A 9,745-nucleotide genomic window follows, 5' to 3' on the forward strand; every position below is an offset into this window, starting at 1 on the left:
AACAAATAACATACAAGGGAATCCCCATAAGGTTAACAGCTGATCTTTCAGCAGAAACTCTGCAAGCCAGAAGGGAGTGGCAGGACATATTTAAAGTGATGAAGGAGAAAAACCTACAGCCAAGATTACTCTACCCAGCAAGGATCTCATTCAGATTCGATGGAGAAATTAAAACCTTTACAGACAAGCAAAAGCTAAGAGAAATCAGCACCACCAAACCAGCTTTACAACAAACTCTAAAGGAACTTCTCTAGGCAGGAAAAACAAGAGAAGGAAAAGACCTACTATAACAAACCCAAAAGAATTAAGAAAATGATAATAGGAACATACATATCGATAATTACCTTAAATGTAACTGAATTAAATGCTCCCACCAAAAGACACAGACTGGCTGAATGGATCCAAAAACAAGACCCGTATATATGCTGTCTATAAGAGACCCTCTTCAGACCTAGGGACACATACAGACTGAAAGTGAGGGGATGGAAAAAGATATTCCATGCAAATGGAAATCAAAAGAAAGCTGGAGTAGCAATTCTCATATCAGACAAAATAGACTTTAAAATAAAGACTATTACAAGAGACAAAGAAGGACACTACATAATGATCAAGGGATCGATTCAAGAAGAAGATATAACAATTGTAAATATTTATGCACCCAACATAGGAGCACCTCAATACATAAGGCAAATGCTAACAGCCATAAAAGGGGAAATCGACAATAACACAATCATAGTAGGGGACTTTAACACCCCACTTTCACCAGTGGACAGATCATCCAAAATGAAAATAAATAAGGAAACACAAGCTTTAAATGATACATTAAACAAGATGGACTTAACTGATATTTATAGGACATTCCATCCAAAAACAACTGAATACACATTCTTCTCAAGTGCTCATGGAACATTCTCCAGGATAGACCATACCATGGGTCACAAATCAAGCCTTGGTAAATTTAAGAAAATTGAAATCGTATCAAGCATCTTTTCTGACCACAACACTATGAGACTAGATATCAATTACAGGAAAAAATCTGTAAAAAATACAAATACATGGAGGCTAAACGATACACTACTTAACAACCAAGAGATCACAGAAGAAATCAAAGAAGAAATCAAAAAATACCTAGACACAAATGACAATGAAAACACGACACCCCAAAACCTATGGGATGCAGCAAAATCATTTCTTAGAGGGAAGTTTATAGCAATACAATCCTACCTTAAAAATCAAGGAACAGGGCTTCCCTGGTGGCGCAGCGGTTGAGAGTCTGCCTGCCGATGCAGGAGACACGGGTTCGTGCCCCGGTCTGGGAAGATCCCACATGTCACGGAGTGGCTGGGCCCGTGAGCCATGGCTGCTGAGCCTGCGCGTCCGGAGCCTGTGCTCCGCAACGGGAGAGGCCACAACAGTGAGAGGCCCGCGTACCGCAAAAACGGAAACACAAAAACAAAAACAAAAGAAACAAGGAACAGCTCAAATAAAAAATCTAACCTTACACCTAAAGCCATTAGCGAAAGAAGAACAAAAACCCCCAAAGTTAGCAGAAGGAAAGAAATCATAAAGATCAGATCAGAAATAAATGAAAAAGAAATGAAGGAAACAATAGCAAAGATCAATAAAACCAAAAGCTGGTTTTTTGAGATGATAAACAAAATTGATAAACCATTAGCCAGACTCATCAAGAAAAAAAGAGAGAAGACTCAATTCAATAGAATTAGAAATGAAGATGGAGAAGTAACAACTGACACTGCAGAAATACAAAGGATCATGAGAGATTACTACAAGCAACTCTATGCCAATAAAATGGACAACCTGGAAGAAATGGACAAATTCTTAGAAATGCACAATGTTCTGAGACTGAACCAGGAAGAAATACAAAATATGAACAGACAAATCACAAGCACTGAAATTGAAATTGTGATTAAAAATCTTCCAAAAAACAAAAGCCCAGGACCAGATGGCTTCATAGGCGAATTCTATCAAACATTTAGAGAAGAGCTAACACCTATCCTTCTCAAACTCTTCCAAAATATAGCAGAGGGAGGATCACTCCCAAACACATTCTACGAGGCCACCATCACCCTGATACCAAAACCAGACAAAGATGTCACAAAGAAAGAAAACTACAGGCCAATATCACTGATGAACATAGATGCAAAAATCCTTAGCAAAATACTAGCAAACAGAATCCAACAGCACATTAAAAGGATCATACACCATGATCAAGTGGGGTTTATCCCAGTAATGAAAAGATTCTTCAATATACGCAAATCAACCAATGTGATACACCATATTAACAAATTGAAGGAGAAAAACAATACGATCATCTCAATAGATGCAGAGAAAGCTTTTGACAAAATTCAACACCGATTTATGATAAAAACCCTCCAGAAAGTAGGCATAGAGGGAACTTTTTTCAACATAATAAAGGTCATATATGACAAACTCACAGCCAAGATCGTCCTCAATTGGTGAAAAACTGAAAGCATTTCCACTAAGATCAGGAACAAGACAAGGTTGCTCACTCTCACCACTATTATTCAACATAGTTTTGGAAGTTTTAGCCACAGCAATCAGAGAAGAAAAAGAAAAAAAAGGAATAAAAATCAGAAATGAAGAAGTGAAGCTGTCACTGTTTGCAGATGACATACTATCCATAGAGAATCCTAAAGATGCTACCAGAAAACTACTAGAGCTAATCAATGAATTTGGTAAAGTAGCAGGATACAAAATTTATGCACAGAAATCTCTAGCATTCGTATGCACTAATGATGAAAAATCTGAAAGTGAAATTAAGAAAACACTCCCATTTACCATTGCAAGAAACAGAATAAAATATCTAGGAATAAACCTACCTAAGGAGACAAAAAACCTGTCATCAGAAAATTATATGACACTGATGACAGAAATTAAAAATGCTACAAATAGATGGAGAGATATACCGTGTTCTTGAATTGGAAGAATCAACACTGTGAAAATGACTGTACTACCCAAAGCAATCTACAGATTCAATGCAATCCCTATCAAACTACCACTGGCATTTTTCACAGAACTAGAACAAAAAATTTCACAATTTGTATGGAAACACAAACGACCCCAAATAGCCAAAGCAATCTTGAGAAAGAAAAACGGAGCTGGAGGAATCAGGCGCCCTGATTTCAGACTATACTACAAAGGTACAGTAGTCAAGACAGCATGGTACTGGCACAAAAACAGAAATATAGATCAATGGAACAGGATAGAAAGCCCAGAGATATACCCATGCACATATGGTCACCTTATCTTTGATAAAGGAGGCAAGAATATACAGTGGAGAAAAGACAGCCTCTTCAATAAGTGGTGCTGTGAAAACTGGACAGCTACATATAAAAGAATGAAATTAGAACACTCCCTGACACCATACACAAAAATAAACTCAAAATGGATTAAAGACCTAAATGTAAGGCCAGACACTAGCAAACTCTTAGAGGAAAACATAGGCAGAACACTCTATGACATAACTCACAGCACGATCCTTTTTGACCCAGATCCTAGAGAAATGAAATAAAAACAAAAATAAACAAATGGGAACTAATGAAACTTAAAGCTTTTGCACAGCAAAGGAAACCATAAACAAGACCAAAAGACAACCCTCAGAATGGGAGAAAATATTTGCAAATGAAGCAACTGACAAAGGATTAATCTCCAAAATTTACAAGCAGCTTATGCAGCTCAATATCAAAAAAACTAACAACCCAATCCAAAAATGGGCAGAAGACCTAAATAGACATTTCTCCAAAGAAGATATACAGACTGCCAACAAACACATGAAAGAATGCTCAACATCATTAATCATTAGAGAAATGCAAATCAAAACTACAATGAGATATCATCTCACACCAGTCAGAATGGCCATCATCAAAAAATCTACAAACAATAAATGCTGAAGGGTGTGTGGAGAAAAGGGAACCCTCTTGCACTGTTGGTGAGAATGTAAATTGATATGTCCACTATGGAGAACAGTATGGAGGTTCCTTAAAAAACTACAAATAGAAGTACCATATGACCCAGCAATCCCACTACTGGGCATATACCCTGAGAAAACCATAAGTCAAAAAGAGTCATGTACCACAATATTCATTGCAGCTCTATTTACAATAGCCAGGACATGGAAGCAACCTAAGTGTCCATCAACAGATGAATGGATAAAGAAGATGTGGCACATATATACAATGGAATATTACTCAGCCATAAAACGCAACGAAATTGAGTTATTTGTAGTGAGGTGGATGGACCTAAAGTCTGTCATACAGAGTGAAATAAGTCAGAAAGAGAAAAACAAATCTATATGCTAACACATATATATGGAATATAAGAAAAAAAAGAAGTCATGAAGAACCTAGGGGCAAGATGGGAATAAAGGCACAGACCTACTAGAGAATGGACTTGAGGATATGGGCAGGGGGAAGGGCAAGATGTGACAAAGTGAGAGAGTGGCATGAACATATATACACTACCAAACATAAAATAGATAGCTAGTCGGAAGCAGCCACATAGCACAGGGAGATCAGCTAGGTGGTTTGTGACCACCTAGAGGGGTGGGATAGGGAGGGCGGGAGGGAGGGAGATGAATGAGGGAAGAGATATGGGGACATATGCATATGTATAACTGATTCACTTTGTTATAAAGCAGAAACTAACACACCATTGTAAAGCAATTATACTCCAATAAAGATGTTAAAAAAAAAACAACCCAAAAAATACATTCATGTACCAAAGTGTTCATTGCAGCTCAATTTACAATAGCCAGGACATGGAAGTAACCTAAGTGTACATCGACAGATGAATGGATAAAGATGATGTGGCATATATATACAATGTAATATTAGCCATAAAAAGCAACGAAATTGAGTTATTTGTAGTGAGGTGGATGGGGCTAGAGTCTGTTATCAGAGTGAAGTAAGTCAGAAAGTGAAATACAAATCCGTATGTTAACACATATATATGGAATCCAAAAAAAAATGGCTGTGAAGAACCTAGGGGCAGGACAGGAATATAGACGCAGACGTTGAGAATGGACTTGAGGGCACGGGGAGGGTGAAGGATAAGCTGGGGCGAAGTGAGAGACTGGCATGGATTTCTATATACTACCAAATGTAAAATAGCTAGTGGGAAGCAGTCGCATAGCACAGGGAGGACAGCTCAGTGCTTTGTGACCACCTAGAGGGGTGGGATAGGGAGGGTGGGATGGAGTTGCAAGAGAGAGGGGATACAGGGATATATGTACACGTATAGCTCTTTCAGTTTGTTATAAAGTAGAAACTAACGCACTATTGTAAACAGTTATAGTCCAATAAAGTTGTTAAAAAATATCTGGCTAATTTATCTTAATATATTGGTCTCATTTATTAAATTGCCACACAAATAAGACCAGGCCCTTTTTCTTCCCTAGCAGAGTAACAGGTCTTGGAGCTCCTGCTCTAGACCACCTAGGGCTTTCAAACAATTAGTGGAACCATTTATATTAAAACTTCTGAGCCATGGCTTCAACCTCTTCACTTTTCAAGTGAAGCAGGTAACTAATTACTTGGATAATTTACTTGGCTGATTTAGTAGGCTTTAATAAGACCCAGGTTACTTGGGTTATTCATCAAGGCTTTTTGTGAGAGGACAGTTGCTCTGAATTAGCCATTAACTGCTTCTCTTTCTTTCCTTTTTTTTTTCTTCCTTCCTTCCTCTTTCTCCAACCCCCCCCCCCAGCTTCTTTCTTTTTGAAACTTAGTTCCTTATTTTCATTAACAAAACAGATCTAAACACCTTGGCATCCTCACTTATGCCTCCTTCCTATGGCAGTTTCTAAAACTCTTTCAAGAAACCTCAACTTCATCATATCACCAATGAATTGGGAGACTGGGATTGACATACATACACTAATATGTATAAAATGGATAACTAATAAGAACCTGCTGTATAAAAAAATAAATTAAATAAAATTCAAAAATTAAAGAGAAAAGAAATCTTAAATTGAATTCCAATAAAGAGTTTTAGGAATTTACTTAGGAAGTGTTTTCAATTAAATGCAACGACAACATGGGTGGATATTTTAATAATCTTGTAAGGAAAGTCTATTTTCAAAATGCAGTGGTAGGTGTCTTCTTCAGAGGTTACCAACAATAGTAAATACTGGTCAAAAATTAGGCAGCATGTCCTATGCTATCCCTTTAAGCCTAGTATATAGGTGTTTATCCGGTGTTGGGTGTTCGTGTTTCTTGACTTTGTAAGCTTGCAAAGTACTAGAAGGAAAGCTAGTATTTTATACATTTCAGCCTAATAAAACCAATACTGACTCTTAAAAAACTTTGAATTCACTATCTATCAGCTATTTCTTTTCACTTTCTCTAAGGGTCTCATTTCCATCTGCTATTCCTACCGCTTTTCTGAAGTTCCATATATCGGACTGCAATCCAATGGACCTCCACGATTTTCTCTTTATTCCTTCTCCGCACAAATTTAAACATACTAAACCACTCCTTCGCCAAAGTAAAAGAACGCGAGAGCTCGTCTACACGTTTGGTCAAAACGCGTTCTCCTAATCCTGATCCCTTCAACTTCTCCTTTCCCCTCCGCAAATGAAGCTCTCGATCTAAATTTAACCCCCACCCCACCTGCAGCCTTATTGCTATTGCTCTGCGCACTGAACCCAAGTTCTTTCCAGGCCTTCCATTTCCTAAGAAAAACAAAAACCACTTGGTTTTCAGGGCTTTAGACACAAGGACCCGCTTTCTTCCTCCTCATCAGACCTATTGGCCCTCCGTGCTTCCTCACTCGGACTCGATCTCCACTTCAGTCGCTCTCTTGCCGAAGCACCACTTCCGGATCTCCAGTGTCTCCGCTTTACCGGTCCGCCCACCTCCCTCGCGCACTTCCTAGAGCTTTGTGCGAACCACTAGCGGGGTAGGAGCGGAGACGCAGGCTGGCCGAGCGCCAGCGGTCTCCTCCTAGAAGACGCACTGAATGGCTTCTCCAGCCTGAGAACTCCGGCCCTGCTGCGGAGTCGAGTGGTGGCGGTGGAGGGTTAGTTTGTTTCGAGCACCGAGCGGGGCACACCCGGAAGTGCGCGGTACGGGAGCTACGCCGCCTCAGCAGGCGGGTGCCGGGTACCGGGAGGTGAAGGAGACGCCACGGTACTCTTCGGCGTGTCACCCGAGGGTGCAATACGGCGAGAGGCGTACGGCCTGCTTCTGGCTCTGTTTCTACGGTGGTAGATCCGGCCGGGTTCCGGGGGGCGAGGGCCTCCTGGGGCGGCTGGGCTGGCTAAGGGAGGGGTGCGGCGGCCAAAGGCGAGCCTGCCTCTCCTCATTTTCCCACTCCAGGGGATCCGCTTTCTTTAGGTCACCACCTCTTCCTCCCACTCCTCGCCAGGCGAGTTGAGGGGAGTTGTACTAGTGAGGCAGTCGCAGCTGGAGCAGAGTCCATTTGAGTTTTCTCTGCTTCTTGGGAGAAGGCGAGCGGCCGCTTTGGTGGGGACTGTTGCTTTTCGGCCTCTTCAACCTTTCCTGAGAAATGCCTTTTCCTTAAGGAATGCACCACAGACTCAGTTACCTCTAATGTTTCTGTCTTTACCCCTTTCAGCTTCTGACTTTGACTCCTCTGTACCTTAAAGAATGCTGGAGTCATATGTGACTCCAATTTTAATGAGCTATGTGAATCGCTACATCAAAAACTTAAAGCCGTCAGATCTACAGCTTTCACTATGGGGCGGAGACGTGGTTCTCAGCAAGCTGGAGTTAAAATTGGATGTGCTGGAGCAGGTAAGCGGTGTAGCTGTCACTGGAAACATTTTCAGCCTGCTTAGAAGTAATGTGTGCTTTCCTACACTCTGACTATGCTTTAAAAGCTTAGTTTTTCTTCTAATGTATTTTGGGCTATCTTGAACTAGAGACCTTTCTTTACAGAATTTTTTTTTTATGGTTTGTTACTAGTGATGGATTATTAGAATCATAATCCCCCCAATTGCCGCAACAGATAGAAAAAAAATTTCATTGTTCTTGTCAGAATTGTTCACCCTGTTACTCAGTTCTTAAGCTTTGCTGAATGTGCTAATTTACATTGCTAGGATTCTGTATGACGCTGGAAAATATTCCCTTTTTCCTTTTTGGGGAACGAAAGGGTGCGAAAGACAGCAAGGGCACATCTTGAGGAAAGTTTTCTTAGTGGGAAAAATGACATTACCCATGACATCCTCAGAATGTTGAATAGACAGACAGATTGAGAATGCCAGCATAGTTGAAAACTTCTTTCTTAATCACTTTTTTAGTTTCTTTTGTTTTAACGTGGGAATGGTCTGATGTAAATGAACTGTAACTTCAAAGTTCATATATTTATTAATTTACTTAGTACACTTATTATTAACATATGCCAGGCAATTCTTTTAAACTTGAGAATACAAAAATTGTCTCTGGGAACTCAGGAGTCAGAGACCAACTGCTTTTTAGGAGATAAGGGAAGACAATCTGATGGTGATGTTATTAGTAACTTTTAGTTATATTCCACTGCTTTCTGTACTATGGAATAACCTGGAGTTAACACTGAGAAATAATATTCTTGGTTTATTCCCCTTCCTCTCTCTAAGGTTGATTATCTTAATATTTTCATTGTTTTTTAATGAGCACAAATCCTAAGTATACAGCTCAAAATTTGCATATGCATACACCTGTGTAACCACTATCCAGATCAAGAAATAAAATATTTCCTGCACCCCAAAACGCTCTCCTTGCCTTTTTGTAATTAGTACCCCACCCCTAAAACAAGTGACTGCTATTCTGACTTCTATCAACACAGATAAGTTTCTTGAACCTGTTCTTGAAACTTAAATAAATGAGAATCACTTGTGTTTGAATTCTTTTGTTCAACATTATGGCCAAGATTAACCCAGGTTCTTGAATGAATGACAGTTTATTCTTTGTGTTGCCTTGTGGTATTCCATTGTATAAAGATTCACAGTTTATATATTTATTTTCCTTTTGAGGTACATTTGGATTTTTTCTGCTTTTGACAATTATGAAGAAAGCTCTTAAGAACATTCTTGTATTGGACAGAGGTGTTGATTTCCTTTAGATGCATACCTAGGAGGCAGGCATATATTTAGCTTTAATAGATACTGCCAAATAGTTTTCCAGAGTGGTTGTACCAATTTACATTCTCACCAGTAATGTGTGGGAGTTGCAGTTACTTCACATTTTTTGCTGTTACTCGGTAAGTTTGTTATTTTTAGCCTTTCCCTGTGCTATTGGCTGTTTGTATATCTTCTTTGGAGAAATGTCTGTTCAAGTCCTTCGCCCATTTTAAAAAGTTTTTTTGGTTACTGAGTTGTAGGAATTATTTTTATATTCTGGATATCAATCCCTTATCAGATATGATGTGCAAGTATCATCTCCCATTGTGGGTTGCCTTTTGACTCTGTTGATAGTATCCTTTGAAGAACCAAAGTTTTAAATTTTGATGAAGTCCAACTTACAACTTTTTCTTTTGATGCCTGGGCTTTTGGTGTTATATCCAAGAAATCATTGCCAAATCTAGTGTCATGAAGCTTTTCCCCTATGTTTTCTTCTAAGAGTTTTATAGTTTTAGCTCTCACATTTAGGTATTTGATCCCTTTTGAGTTAATTTTTGTATGTGGTACAAGGATCCAACTTCATATTTTTTTGCATATGGCTATTCAGTTTTTCTAACATCGTTTGTCAAAGACTGTCCTTTCCCT

General features: G+C 39.2%; 1 protein-coding gene across 3 annotated transcripts in view; it reads left to right on the forward strand.

The window, feature by feature from the left end:
• The first annotated feature begins 7,100 nt into the window (after window positions 1-7,100).
• The window catches only part of VPS13B (vacuolar protein sorting 13 homolog B), an 804,491-nt gene continuing 801,846 nt past the window's right edge, over window positions 7,101-9,745 (forward strand). For all 3 annotated transcript variants that reach the window (XM_007457167.1, XM_007457166.1, XM_007457168.1), the window contains exons 1-2: window positions 7,101-7,183; window positions 7,618-7,796. In XM_007457167.1, coding sequence (XP_007457229.1) covers window positions 7,650-7,796 — 147 coding nt within the window. In that variant the 5' untranslated portion in view covers window positions 7,101-7,183; window positions 7,618-7,649. The remainder of the gene's footprint in view (window positions 7,184-7,617; window positions 7,797-9,745) is intronic.

The sequence above is a fragment of the Lipotes vexillifer genome, unplaced genomic scaffold, assembly GCF_000442215.2.
Source record: "Lipotes vexillifer unplaced genomic scaffold, Lipotes_vexillifer_v1.1 scaffold376, whole genome shotgun sequence".
NCBI classification, from domain to species: Eukaryota; Metazoa; Chordata; class Mammalia; order Artiodactyla; family Lipotidae; genus Lipotes; species Lipotes vexillifer.